Source organism: Loa loa (assembly GCF_000183805.2).
Source record: "Loa loa unplaced genomic scaffold supercont3.190, whole genome shotgun sequence".
NCBI classification, from domain to species: domain Eukaryota; kingdom Metazoa; phylum Nematoda; class Chromadorea; order Rhabditida; family Onchocercidae; genus Loa; species Loa loa.
The window spans coordinates 64,940-80,447 of record NW_018108370.1 but is presented as its reverse complement, the minus strand read 5'-3'; the positions used below and the strand labels follow the sequence as shown (position 1 = coordinate 80,447).

The 15,508-nt window shown below is 27.2% G+C and overlaps 3 protein-coding genes across 3 annotated transcripts in view; 2 read left to right on the top strand and 1 right to left on the bottom strand.

Moving 5' to 3' along the window:
- Nucleotides 1–4,708: 4,708 nt before the first annotated feature.
- On the top strand, nt 4,709–7,506 carry LOAG_07232 (hypothetical protein; the record flags this gene model as incomplete). Its single annotated transcript, XM_003142766.1, has 3 exons — nt 4,709–4,789; nt 5,475–5,580; nt 7,298–7,506. The coding sequence occupies 3 exons, from the start codon at nt 4,709–4,711 to the stop codon at nt 7,504–7,506; spliced, it is 396 nt and encodes a 131-aa protein (XP_003142814.1).
- Nucleotides 7,507–10,706: 3,200 nt separating this feature from the next.
- Nucleotides 10,707–13,512, top strand: LOAG_07231 (hypothetical protein; the record flags this gene model as incomplete). Its single annotated transcript, XM_003142765.2, has 4 exons — nt 10,707–10,862; nt 11,127–11,244; nt 12,463–12,550; nt 12,707–13,512. The coding sequence occupies 4 exons, from the start codon at nt 10,707–10,709 to the stop codon at nt 12,903–12,905; spliced, it is 561 nt and encodes a 186-aa protein (XP_003142813.1). The 3' UTR covers nt 12,906–13,512.
- Nucleotides 13,444–15,508, bottom strand: part of LOAG_18081 (succinyl-CoA ligase alpha-chain) — a 2,980-nt gene continuing 915 nt past the window's right edge. The window contains exons 4-8 of the mRNA XM_020450751.1: nt 15,105–15,317; nt 14,688–14,907; nt 14,535–14,608; nt 14,294–14,440; nt 13,444–13,900 (exon numbers count right to left, since the gene is read on the bottom strand). Coding sequence (XP_020305534.1) covers nt 13,838–13,900; nt 14,294–14,440; nt 14,535–14,608; nt 14,688–14,907; nt 15,105–15,317 — 717 coding nt within the window. The 3' untranslated portion in view covers nt 13,444–13,837. The remainder of the gene's footprint in view (nt 13,901–14,293; nt 14,441–14,534; nt 14,609–14,687; nt 14,908–15,104; nt 15,318–15,508) is intronic.

The following is a 15,508-nucleotide window of genomic DNA, read 5'->3' as shown; positions in this document are numbered from 1 at the left end:
AAATTAAAAAAATTGGAAACTTTTTCTTTTTTTTTTGTATTCAATCATGATATTATTTTTATATATAGATTTAGTCAATTGGAAACATTTCCACTCACTTTTTTTTATTTTTCCTTTCTTTTTGTTTCTCCTTCTTTACTGGTAAAGTTTTAGTTCCAGGTGTTATAAAATTTAATATTTATTAATTTCGTTTCGAATAAATATCTATAAATATCCTTTTACATTATGCCCATTTTCAAATTCATATTTCTTATGATTAACATTTTAGAATAAATTTAATCCCAATTGTGATATCATTGCAACATTTATGGAAAACGTTTATATTTAACCGGAAAAAAAAAAAACAAAAAGAAAACAATATGCATCTCAAAATTTACTGATAACAGTTATTGAAATAATCATATTCGCTGAGCTGTTATTTGCCAACGGTGATAACTTCATATGTACAGTTTTTGTAGCTGACATGAAAACAATCTTCAACGATCATTACTGATTGAAATATTTGAATATTGATTAATATTAAATGCATCCATTTGTTGATGAAATAAAAGCTACAACTGTTCCAAATTATAATAATGTACGATTAAAACTAATTTTTTATATATTTTTAACAAAATTTTTTCTTCAGAAAGTATTGTTTTATTACTCCAATTAATTCAAGCAAAATGAATAGTTAATTCCTTTTTAGATCATTCAAATTTTTATGAAATAATATTTTACATTCTCAAAATGTTATTTTAATTCTGGTAACGGAAAAATTTTAACGGACAAAAAACTTTAACGCTAATATAAAATGCTCGGATGACATTTATGAAATATTCGTCAAAATTTACGTTCAAATTATAAAACATACAATTTACCTTTTAGTTGATTTTTATTTTTTCCAAAATATCTCGTTGATTTTTTTTATTTGAATAAAGAAGGGAGAAAAAAAACTTGGCATTTTTGTGATATTATTATTGCTATTTTTTTTTGCCGTGACATTTTAGTAATTTAAATAGCTGTGTCAAAGAAATCTTCCATTATCAACAGTTCAATCTACACCTTTGCATCATTAATTAATTGAAAATTTACTATTTTTTTTCGCCTTTATATTATTTAGAAGAAAAAAAATGTGTGCTATTTAATGGTAGAATAATAATTACAATAATCCAATTGAGAATGATAAGTGGAATAAAAAATTGGAATTTCAATATTGTCACAATTTTGTTCGCCACAATATTTTGACATTAATTCATTTTAACTTTGATAAAATAATTCATAATTTGATCAAAGTTCCTTACAGAAATATCATTAAAGGAATTGGAAACACTTAAAAAAGGATGTTATTAACATATACAGAAGGATTTGGAGTTTTTGATCTTTTACTTATAAAGAAAAAAAAAAAATTTCAGATTTATTTAAAACATCCATAATTTTATTGGAAATTCGCTGTTAAGATTAATGAAATTCGTAATTTGAGTGATTATTCTTTACACATAAGTCATTATAGGAATTGAAAACATTTAAAGAGGATAATTAAATAATAAATTACAAATATCATTTGAAATATTGGATATGCTAAAAGTAAAGGTCATATTCTTGGCACTGGCAAATGAATTGTACTTTTGTCAATGAATCAACAAATCGAAGTGATAATCGAATAACAAATTTAGCCATATTTATTATTTCAGCTTAGCCATTTGGCTTGAATGTTTTAAAAAAAAAAAAGAAAAAAAATCTAAGAAATTCAAACATGATTAACTGGTTTTTTTCCTTTTTTTTTTTAGTACCATTGTTAAAATTTGAATTAGCAACAGACATTTGTCATTTCTTAATAAATAACTCTTTACGATAAAATTATTTCTTTCTCGAATAAACATTTAAGTGATGTTTGCTTTACAGATTGGAAATGCGGCAAGTGATAAATAGAAAATGAAATGTTTTTCACAGCTATATATTTGTATTTAAGATTTTTTTTTCCTTTAATTTTAGGCGGAACTGATGAAACTCCTCACTTGAGAGTTCATTTGATGAGTTTTATTGGGTGATAAAATTGATTTTTCTTTTTGCTCATTCTTTTTTTTTATTTTTTCTTTTTTTTGAATATAATAAAAAAAATGATTGTTTTATTTTTACAAGAATATTAAGAGATTAAGAAAATGATTTCCGAATACAATATGTAAACGGAAAAATTCTCAACCTGAATAACTGGTTGGTAGATTAAATTTGGTCAACTGTTACCAACATAGCAGCAAAACATAATTCCTGAAACAGTTTTTTTTTTCGGTACAGGAATAGATATAATATGAAAAGGTATTTTAGTAAAAATATTAAGATTACAGTTTTAATTGTACTATAAGTTCATTCAAATAAATGTTTGATATTAGTCTCCATTAGGATATATACACGCAATTAGCATACCGAATGCTCGGAAATCGCTGATATCATAATATTTCAAGTCGGATGATCATGTATTGATAAAATTTGTGGTAATTCCTGCAAATTTTGTAATTTTGCAATTCAAAATATCTTCGGCAAAATTAAATAATATGGTGAATAGCCATAAATGATCGGTCATCATTTGAAGTTTCGTAATGGACAAAACAGAGTAATGAAAATTTCAAAAATTTTCTAAATTTAATTGAAATTTTGACAATGAATCAAATGAAATCTTTCTTTCTTTCTAATTAACAAGGATATGAACAATAAATGGATCGAAATACATGATCAGAACTTTAAGAAATGTATTGGAAATGGTAGGATTCATATTAGTTGCGTAAGATAAGGTTGCGAAATCTAACTTATTGGTTACTTATTGCATTTGCAATTTCTTGCAATCATATTGTTGCAAACATTTGGCAAAATTGCTGCAATTATAATTAAGATTAATTGCAATATTTGCTACCGCATTTTATTTTGTAATTTAAAATTCTTCTTTCGATACGTTTACATTCATTGTGATATTCTCGACGATTGTAAACTGAATTCCATTTCGATTAAGTATCCTTTTATTCGCTTGTTTCATTTCAAGAAATAAAACTTATCGTTGGTACCAGAAAAAAAAAAAATTCAGCAAGACCATTAAAGTTTCCACTTTTTTTTCCTTTTTTTTTCCTGTTAGAAATGACAATGAAAAATGCCAAAAACTGCATATTAAATCATTTTTGTTGAAATTACTAAACGAATGTAAATCAGGATTTAGCCTGAATAAACATTTCCTTCCTCAAGTGTAGATAGAAAGCCATACTGATGACCACGCCTTCTTCATTTTCACCTCATCCAAGTTAATTCTGACACCACCAGATACATTTTCACCTTATAAACTATTCCAAAAGAAGGCACTCCTGACAATTACCTATTCAAATCCAATCTTTTTTTCCCCCTCCCTCCCCCCCCCCCCTTTCTCATGTATTTCAAAAAATCCTCTTGCCTTTCATATTTCGTACCAAAATTCAAAAAAAAAAAAAAGAAAACGGAACGAAATTTCATTTGCCTTTTCAAAAATAATATCAAACAGTGATTTCGATTTTTTAAAATTTATTAATTGTAGATTAATATAAGTTGATAAAAAATTATCATAGATATGTTTATTACAAGTAAATTTTCAAATTACTATAGCTAGGCTTAATTGTTAACAGGGAAATTTTGAAGTGCACTTATTAATATCAATCTCTAAAAAATATACCTGATAGAAAATTGCCTTACTTCCTTTCTTCCTTTCTTCTTTTCACATAGCAATTTATAAAAAAAAAAAAAAAAATTAATAGATGAACGAGTTACAAAGTTTCTCGTAGCTTTGAAAAATTAAATGAACTTTTTATTTGCTTCTTCGATAACTGCAAATGGCAAACGATTCCAGAAATTAAATTGAAGATAAAATGTTGATTGAATTAACAGTCATCAATCCTTTCTGTTTTATTTTTTAATTTTGAAAAAAAGTTTATTTTTCTTTTGATAAAAACAATCCAATTATTGAAAGAATTTCATTTCTTCTACGCTTATTTTTACAAATTATTAACCAATAGACAGGTAAATACAAAGTAAAATGAAATGTAACACATATTTGTTTGAATTTTCTTTGATAAATCAGCAAAACATTTTACTTGTTATTTCCACTATTCGTACATTTATTTAAATAACTAATTTTTTCCATTAAAAAAAAAAAAGAAAGTGTTGTAAAACTTGATGTTTCCATCAATTCTTTCTCTCCCTTTCACTTCATTAATTAAGTAACTCTAAATTAAGCAAAATTTTTTTTTCTTTTAGCAATTTATTTCAGTTTAAATCAAAATTTCCTATTTTTTCCCTTATTTATTTGATTTTCACATCTTTCATATTTAACACAAAAACTTTCATGCAATAGATTGAAAAATGATTGGATTATAAATATTAGATTAGTGGATAGCAAGAAGAAAACTTTTTTTATTACTGTTTCTTCGATTTTCTTTCTTTTTTTTTGCCAATTATTTTACATTTGAATTTTAATGAAATCTAAAAGGCAAATTTCAAAAGGATAATTGAAATTGCTTGAAGAAATAGTGCGAAGGAATTTTTCCATCTATAGTTTGATATTATTAGACAACCGGAAAAGTATGGTGATAAAAACGAACTGTTATAAATCTAATTATCCTTAGGGAGAAGAAGACGAAGAAAGTACGGAAAAATTCGAAATTATGCCATCCAAGAATGTGAAATTATCATTTTTGTTATCATTATCAATTCTGTTATGAAAATTCTACAATTATTGCTGACGTTCCAATTGGCTTACACACATCAATTGCAAATTTCTTGCAAAAATACTGATCAGGTCAGTTGATTAATGTTACATCCTAGAATTTAAATTTAAATTTTACTTTTTTGTCCTTAATTTTTGCTTTACGCTCGTTGTAATTGTTAATTTTGGAATGATTTAATGATTTGCAAAGTTTTTAATTTACCATCAATAAATATATTGCTGGTGATAAATCATTTTGACAGTGAGCTTTTTTTTTTTTTTTTTGCCATATAACATTTAGAAAATTTTAGGTTTAGCAAAATGAAATTAAATCCAAAATTAAAATTGAAAAGATTTAGGCTTTTTTGTTTAAGATCTACAAATAAACTGATATGAACATAACATTGCACGTAACATTATGATGAATAAACTGTAAGGTAGTGAAAGAAGAAAGTTAAATTCCTTTTAAATTGTAAATTATTTCATCGGGAAAATAATCTATCTTTATGCTAATAAAAATTTTCTCTTTTTTTTTGTGTAATTAATATTATTTAGAATTTTAATTAAAATTTTTAAATGTATTGCAACATTTTTGTGAATATCTGTTTCAATTTATTACTATTCTTATCCTGTTTTTTTGAAAAAAAAAAAGAAAAAAAGTTGCAGAATATTGGATAAGAAAAGATATTGAGGAATTTTTGAAAGGATATTCGAAATTATTCGTTGAATTGAATTTCTTTTTTTTGCAACAAACAAAGTAATTTAGTATTATTTTCAGGTGCATAAAAAATCGATCTTCTTATGGTCAATTGAAAGAAATAATATTGTTGAAGGTTATATGTTCGGAACAATTCATGTACCATTTACCGAAGTCTGGGAACAAGGTAAAGTTAATGAAATTTTAGTAAATTTTTTATTATCATTTAATAACATTTTATATTTTATATAATTCATATTTTTCATATTTCTGTTATCAGTTTATGCATTAGGCATTGATTCATTCTAATAAATATCAATTGAAATTTTCTATTGAAATCATTTGCTTACAAACAATTTTGTTTGAATTGATTCAAATCTAAAAATTTGATTAATTTAATTACAAATAAGGCTTCTTAGATTAAGGTAACTGTAATACAGTTACATGGATATTAGTAAATTTTTTATTATCATTTAATAACATTTTATATTTTATATAATCCATATTTTTCATATTTCTGTTATCAGTTATATTTACAATTTTCATGCATGACGCTATTGTCAAATACGATAAGACCAATAATCGTTTGCAACCGATAGCACGAAACAGTAATTATCTTTTGACATAAATATTCAATCTTTCCCATAGCGATTTTAATCCTACAGATTTTACTTATAATATTAGAATATTACAATATTTCTGGAAGCAATTAGTGCAATGCATGCATTTCAAATATTGCACTATAGTTAAAAGATGCAATAGACGATTCAATCTTTCGGAAAAAATTTATCAAAGTTAGGTTGTCAAAATTTAGTTTTTTTTTTTTTTCACTCATTAATATATCGTTCAAATGGCAATTCAATGAGATAGTATAGCATGCAAAATGCAATAATGCATCATGCACATAGCATGCCGAAGTCATAATATAACAAAGGACTGGAAAGATTGGTAAAAAGGCTTTTAAATGATGTCCTATTGGGTGGTTTCCATTGAAATTGGAAAGCATTTCGTTATGGATTGTCGTCCGATCAAGAATAATAGATCCTTGAGTAAAAGCAATCGTTTGGTTGTGTAGTAGTTGTGATCGTTGAAGTGAAAATTGAAGTAATAGCAATTGGAGCAAAATCCATTGTGATAGTTTCCGGAAGTAATTGCACGGTGAATTAAAACATATATTCCATTTTCCTCTTTTTCTCCCCGCTCTTTCCCGATACTCCCCGATTGCATCTTTTCATTTGCCTAATTGCATCAATAATTTCACTTGCTTTTTTCCTTGCTTCTCTTGACAGGATTACAACAATTCTTCGCTTCATCATTACTTCTAAAATATTTTCAAAATTCTCATAAATTAAATTACATTTAATTTTTACTAACTTTGAGATCTTTGATACGTTGTTCATTATGAACAAAGAAAAACTCTTTCAAAGTAAGAGGAAAAGTCTTTTTTCTGAATTTCTTGTTTTTAAATTTAAATTTTATGCTGATAAATGTAAAAAGTTTTAAGCAAAATATTTTCTGAACAAAGAAAAGGAAAAAAAACAAATCTAAAAGAAGAAAAATTGCCTAAAATGATTGTAAAATTCATTTTGCATAATTTTATCAATAATAAAATTCCAAAAGATCTTCGTAACATCAGCAGAATATTTATTTGTCCATTTCAAAAATTTAATGAATCAGAGTTAAAAATTCACTAAAAACATATCGATATTAAGCATATGAACATAATTGACTTAAACAATTCGTAATATTTGATTAAATTAAATTTTAACAACCATATATACCAAGCAAATTGGCAATAATTTTGGCCCGTATAATTTCATACCAGTCAAAAATGATTAAAATAATATTTGCTGTGTTAATACATTTCAAATCAGTATCTTTATTTTATATTATTTGGTTTACAGTATCGGAAAAAGTAAAAACAGCATTTGCACGATCAGATTCTGTGGTTTTTGAATTGGATCTTCACAATACAAATACAATCGAACGATTATTGAAATGCAAAAATATTCCGGATGGTGGTACAGTGAAAGATTATTTGTCGCCTAGATTGTATCTAAGGCTGGAACACTGTATTTTTTTCTTTTCCATTGTCAAAATTTTAGCTCTATGAATGTCAAATACTGATAATTAATTAATTGTAAATATTTGAAGAGTTATCGTAGCAGAAACTTTTTTTTGTAGAAATACCAAAATTAGAAGAGATTGCAAAAATCGACTCTTTTTTGAATTTAAAATTACAAAGTTAATTTTTGATTCATCAAAATTTCACTTATTTTTATCGCAATAGTTTTAAATTTATTAGAAGGAGAGGATAGTATATAGAATTTGGAACAGGTACAGGTAATTATAAGTATTCAAATATAGTCTAATTGATTTGATTAACAAATTATTGTCCATCTGATACATATATTACTATTAGTTTATATCGTAGTAGTGGAAAAAATAACTAAAAAACAAAAAAAGACCGAGAAATGAATTGGCTATTAGAATTAATAAGATGAAGAAAAAATTTAAAGGGGATATTCGTTTTACCAAGAGGTATGGTAGAATTTCATAATTTCAATAAAATTAAATTAAAATTTGGAGAGAATGAAAGCAAGAGAGAGGGAAAGGAAAAAAAAATTATACTTTTTGAAAGTAATTTAATAATATCATGATATTAGATTAAGACGAAAATAAACTTAAAGATAAGCATACCTTAACATTTTGAAATTAATTTATTGACCATTACATTAACTTCAAAAGATTTTTGAATATTATTATGTGAATGAAAAAAAAAAAGAAATAAAGTGTTTAAGAGGAAAAAAAGAAAAAAAAGGCGAAACATTCAATTATTGCAAAATGGTTACTTTTTACGTACTTTCCCTATAATTAATTCATTCATCTAGGAAATGAATTGAAATGATGAAATTTTAAAATGCAAATTTATTTTACTTATTTTGAAAGCATAAATTTTTAATTTAATTTATTAAAAATATTAAGATATGAGAATTTATCAAGAACAATCAGAAAGGCAATATGACCAGAAAGAAAACACACAATCCAGTTCAGAAACTAGAATTAATCCCAGAAATATATTTGGAAATATTGTCGGTATGTTTCAAAATGATCAATAATTAATTCATATAACGAAATTTTTTTTTCTTTTTTTTTTTTGCTTCTGATATATTAATATTTTTATTTATTTAGCAAATAAAATGCTCGAAAAATGATGTTTAACAAGTAAAGTAGTAATTAAACTTATTTACATTACTGTTTACATATTTATATTATTTCTCTAAACAGTAAAAGATAACCTGCTGCAAGGTAAATATCATCCATTTACCTTCTGACCTCATTACGATAATTATTTATAAAAAGAAATTTGATATGTTTCCTGAAGGATTTGATTGAAAAAATAACTCTACTTACATTAACATATATTGATAATAAAAATTTTACAAATTTAAATCAAAATAAAAATTTCATTTCAAAAATTTACTTATTTAAAAATTATTCAATTATTGGTAATGATTTTTTGATTTAAATTTTTGCAAAAATTTTGTTCGCTAATTTTTTTTTTTTCCTGCTTAGAAGGATGGGAACGTCGACGACCGGTTTGGTTATTATTCCTGTTGTATCAATTAAGCGAAAAATATCTCTATCGGGAGCATATACCAACGCTTGATCTTTTCCTTGCTCAATATGCTCTTGAACTCAACAAAAAACTTTATTCAATTGAAACTGCTACTGAGGTTAAATTTCTTTTCAAAAAAATTTTAAAATTTTAATAAATTTTAAATTCAGTTCTAAAAGATTAATTATTAGTTATTTAATTATAATTCATTATGTTATGCTAACTTTTTGTCCTAAAATCTCAATCTTTTAATTTACCTTCCAATTTTTCAGTTTTTTTCTTACCTTTCCAGTAGAAAAAAAAAATAACATTTTAGATAATAAGGATCCATTATTTGTCTGTTTTCATTGCACTTTGACCTCATTTAGTGCAATTTTTTAATAAATTAACAAACAAATTTTTCATGAAGATGACTACTCATCTAAAAGTTTTCAATCAAATTCGTATAATTCATATATATATATATGTTTCAATTTACAAAAAATTTAACAAATCATTTACTTAGAAAAATTAAAAGAAAGTTTTATTGACAAAAAATTGTATGATTGTTTATTTATAATTTTGTTTATTTTACAAAAAAAAAAAAAAGTTTTAGTAAATCGTAAAAAAAAAATAAATCAAAAAATTTAACAAGTCTTTAGTCATTTACTAAGCGATAGGTTAATTTCTCCATAAATTGTGTAATCTTTATTTTTTAGCAATGTAATCCACTCCGTTCAGTACGTATGGATCAGGTTGGTAAAATTTTCAAAAAAGTTTTTTTCTTTTTTTTTTTAGTTTTATTATTAGGAAAGATATTAATGTCCAAACACTAATCAGTTAAATAAAATATTAAAAGGAAATATTTAAGCAATTTTTCTTACCAATTAATTTAAACATAATCTTTCGATTGCAAGTGATATTTTCGAAATTATCGAGCAAAATATCGATTTCCGTTTTTAAAATAAAAAATAAATGAATTGAGGAAAACAACAAAAAACATTTCATAAATTCCATTACTTTTCTTTCTTTGAATGCCTTAAATTTCATTCGAAGTTTTTTTTCTTATCAAATAGTTTATTTAATATTTTATTCTAAGTTTATTGCAAATCAATTGGGAAAATTGGTGGAAAAAAAAAAATGTATCAGCACGTAATTATGAAAATGACTGGGACAGTTAGATAATTACTGCGCATACAATTTGGAATTTTTGTATGGAAGCAATTAAATTGGGTACCATTGTAATATATTAGTACTCATACAAACAAACAAATATTTGAATGCACAAACAGATGTGAAAATTATTTATGATCACTTGTTTGTTTAATTATTCTAACCTTTAACCTTTTGGTTAACTATTTTGGAAGTTGATACTTATTTTATGTAAATGAAATTAGGAAATGTGAATTGATAGATTTCATCATTTTTATCATTCTGTTTAATCATTTATTGACTGATTTTTTTTCTTTTTTTCTTTAAGCAATATTTGATCCTATCCATTGAGATACTTCAATTGTTGCAATGAATTTCAGTCAAATTAATTCTATCAGTATCATTCAATAAATCAACTAGCATTATGATCTTGATATCATATTGAAATTGAACTGATAACAACTGAAATATCAGTTCAACTCTTATAATTAAAATATCATTTTCAGTTATTATTTGCAATCAATTATACGTTATCATATCTGGAATTTGAACATAATTTAACGATGGCAGGAATTCAATCAAATAACAGTGGTATTGTTAATCTAATTAATAGTTACAAGTGTGGCTCATTGGATGAATCACTATTCAGTGCTGATTCCAAACGATTCATTAATCAAGGATTCAGTATTACATTTGAGCTTGACCGAAAAGCACAAGAAGTAAAGATGATAATATTTTATTCCAATTCAATAAAATATGATTTAAAAACTATTAAATTACTTTTTTTGCAAGGTATTTAAAAAATTTCTATTAAAAATGAATGCAACTATGACAATAAAAACGATGACGATAGTAATAAACATTTCTCATATATTATAATTGTTGAATGAAAAAAAAAGATTTAAAATATTGAAAAAAAACAAATTGCTTCAAAATCTGTGCAAACATTAAATATTGTAGTTTAAATTGGGAAAATTTTACAGATTGACAATCAACTTCGTGAAGATATCATTGAACGAAGAAATATTCGAATGGCTGATCGTATCGCCAAATTATTACAATGGAAAGTAGGCAAACAATATTTCTTCGCCTTAGGTGCTGGTAAGATATTTTAACGAAAAAAAATGTTGAAATTTATTATTTGTATTTTTTTTTTCAAACTAAATTATTCCAAATAATTTCTATTAAATGAATTTCACAATTTTTTTTTCTTTTCCTAAATTATTTTCTCTCGCTTACAATGACTTTTCATTTACTAACAATACAATCATTAATTTCATTCATTCATTCATGCATTCATTCATTAACTCATATCCGTTCATTCATTAGTTCACCTTATTCATCCATTCATTTATTCATTCACCCGTTCATTCATTCACCCATTCAACCCTTCACACATTTATTAGTTTATCCATCTATTGATTAAACAAAAAAAAAAGGAAAAAATTCGAAGGTATCAGAAAAAAGGATGAAAATTGAGAAATTTGCAGTTTGAACTTTTTTCGATTACACTAACGAGAAGCCAAGATGACCTTTTCATGGATACTTAGTAGTTGACTTGAATTTCACCATGGAAAGATTTAAGAGCTAATTCTTTGGCGGTAGATAATTCTGTCCTGTTTAATGCATAATCTGAAAATTATGAACTCTTCGATAGACAATTTTTGAAAGAAGTCAAGTACATTTGCTTTGTTCATATCATTGGCTGGATACATGTCGATAATTTATCTAATATTTGATCATTTTATTTACCAAGGTTACAAAGAAATCTGAAATGCTGCTAGAAAGTAATTTTACTGATTAGCGTATAGCATAAAACACTGCATCACCACTTTATGTCCTTCCGGAATGAAATGTTTTAATTTCTCCACCGGTTGTACCGTAAGATACGCGTACACCAGTTCAGTTTCATAAATAAATAACACTGAATGGGGAAAAAAAAAAAGGTCATGATAAGGTTTCACTCAAATTACTGATGAAGAGATGATAATAAACGGAGGAAATTAGTTCAGCTTTCAGCTTACTATCGCTTTTTACTGTTTAAACGAAATACTTCATGTCGTTTAAACAGCAAGAAATATAAGCGTCAGATGACAATAATGCAGGAATCAATAAGAGATCGACCCTTATATGTAGGAAAAGAGAAATACTATATGCGCTCTCCTAGTGTTATGATCATATCAGCTACGCTACCAAAATGTTTTGTAGCATCTCAAAACCGAAACCCTTTACTTGATACATACGTGAACATTTCCAGCAAACTGATCTATCTTGTGAAACATAGGAAAAACAGAACATGGCTCTGTCCAAAACTTTTAGGCCATTTCCTGGGTCGCAAGTCGATCTTGGCACTTTTGGAGACTCACGGGTTCGTTACAAAAGCTGTTACGGAAAATGATGAGATTAGGTAAGTAGTTTTATTCATAAATTAAATTCTATAAACCTATCCTTCTTTCCATACTTTTCTGTATAAATTTACAAAGCTAATGTTTTATAAATGGATGGTGCATCTGATGTATGTCAACAAATAATCAGAATCATCAGAAACAGTTTAAATGTTTAGTTTTCGGGAACACGTAAACGATAGACATGTATACGTATTCAACGAATTATGGGTACGCGATGACAATATAAAAACTGATCCAGCAATTGATATTATGCTCACGGTGGACGAATTACCCAATAGTGACAATTCAGACAGAGTAGGCCGATCTCAAACCATCATTTTCATCCTGATGATTGTAATTTCATTAGTTATATGATAATATGGTCGTTTCAAATCCAATACTCGTATGTTATTTCGCTGTCCGTATCAATGATATGAATACCTACCAAAACATTAATGACATCCAAAGTTTGTTCACGCTACGAGATATCTTCTAATGGTTGACCCAAAGCACTTGCAAAATAGTAAGAATTCATAAGAGCAAAAGAAAGAATCAAAATCTTTGCTTTCTTCCTTATGTAAATCGAAAATGAAACAAATGAGACTATGACCATCATTAGTGCATGAAATTTTACTGTCCGGACTTATTCCACTTCGAACTCCACCACACGCCAGAAACATATGTATACCGTATAATGACATCGCCTAGGGAGATTTTTATCAAAGAGGTCCAAACTACATTCGGAGTTAACGGGATGGTTCCTGTTCACACCCCTCTTCACATATTCAACGAATTTGACAATCATGAACAGAAAACATGGCGGAATGTACAGTAACTTCTTAAACTACCATTAAATAGTCTGAAAATTTCCAGCAATTCAAGATGTAGACAATGCTAATGTTGAAAGATGTTAGCGTTAAAATACTGTTAGTGTTAAAACTTTTTTTCCCTCAACAATCCAAAGTACTTCCCGCACTAAATTAGAAGCATTTTTACGTTAAATCATTGAAAACTTTATGATCATCTGATGAAATTAAAGAAGAAATCCTATATAATGCAGCTGTTAGAAGTATGTAATAAGCGAAACGATAATACATGGGACTCTAAATGTCCGAAGAATTGTGGCAGAGATGGAACTTAGAACTGTTGAAGAAAAAAAGAAACAAAACGAAACAAATGAGAGCAGACAGAAATATTGAGCCGAATATTAGCTGTTAAGGGCATACTGACAAAAATACTGAGTAACATTGACAAACAGTTTCATTTAACGTTTGTGAATTCAGCCGTATACTCCTGCAATCGCAGTTTTAGATTTTCTTCAGCAAAGCCTCCGCCATCATTGCACCCATTTGCGCAGGTGATGCCGAGACCTAAATATTGCAAATGCAACAACCCTTATTTACAAAATGCCAGTACCAGGAAAATCAATCAGCGTTGGAGATCCCATTCCGTTCGCCTTCTATGGTGATGCAAACAACCACACTTACTTTTAACTATTCAACCATTTACTCGCATTTACTCACCCCTTAAGATATCAGTGAGTAAAGATATCACTGACTATAATTAGGTTGTAAATTATCTAAAAAAAAAAAACTTGACAAAAAAGCGATTGCAATTTTAAAATCATCTTATCAATTGCTCGTTTATTGATCTCCGAAAATCAACTGTGGAAACCCGTTAAATGTTTTGAAAACTCTTTAATAATAATGTAAGATTCAGCAAAATGTTTTCATGGAACTTTGAAAACTCTTTAAATGACTTACGAGGACGCCAACACTTTTCAAAGCTTCAATTTTATCAGCAGCAGTTCCTTTCCCACCTGCAATAATCGCACCAGCATGTCCCATTCGTCGACCTGGTGGTGCAGTCTGTCCAGCAATGAACGATACTACTGGCTTAGCATTTGGTCCCTAAGCAGCTTGAATCATCGTCGTGAAATATTTCGAAAAGGAACTATAAATTTTAATATATTTTCATGCTAAATACATCAGAAAAAAGAAATACCGAGTTATTTTCTTTCAGAAATTCAGCAGCTTTTTCTTCATCTTGTCCGCCAATTTCACCAATTAAAATAATACCTGTAAAAACACTAGTTTTTTTTCGCTTTAATTCATTAAACTGGGAAAAAAATTTGAAGCCAAAATGTGAAGACCTAACCCTTAGTTTGAGGGTCCCTCAAGAAAATATCAAGACAATCAATGAAATTTGTGCCGTTGAATGGGTCACCGCCAATGCCAACGCATAATGTTTGCCCAAGACCAAAAAGCGTTGTTTGATGAACTGCCTCATATGTCAGAGTTCCAGATCGTGAAACAACACCAATAACTCCTTTCCGATGTATATGTCCCGGCATAATACCTATTTTGCATTCTTCCGGCTAAAAGTCTGGACGAAAAATTATATCAGTACAAAAACAACCGAAATTATTTGTGAGGAATTTTTAGAAAAAATTACAGTACTTTTAAAAGGGAGATCTAGCATATTACTCGTTTGGTTTTACAGTTATTCTTGGACCAAGCAGAAGAGTTTTTCTAACTTTTAACGGCTAAAAATTAAGTAAAAACAGTAACATACACAAATTATTCCAGGACAGTTCGGACCAAGCAGACGAGTTTTATTCTGTTTCATTAGTCTGTTTCGAACTTTGACCATATCCTGCTGTGGGACACCTTCCGTAACACAAACAACCAGTGGGATTTCCGCATCTATAGCTTCTTCGATCGCTTTAGCTGCAAAGCGTGCTGGTACATAAATAACTGATGCATCCGCACCTGTTGCTTCACGAGCCTGAAATTCTGCGATATGCTCCTACAGTGAAAAATACTTCGACATATAATAAGATTGCAAAGCAATACGTCGAAATTGTACAACCTGATCATCTAACATGGCAATCTTCCGATATCGCCCTATATATATATATATATATATATATATATATATATATATATATATATATATATATATATATATATATATAT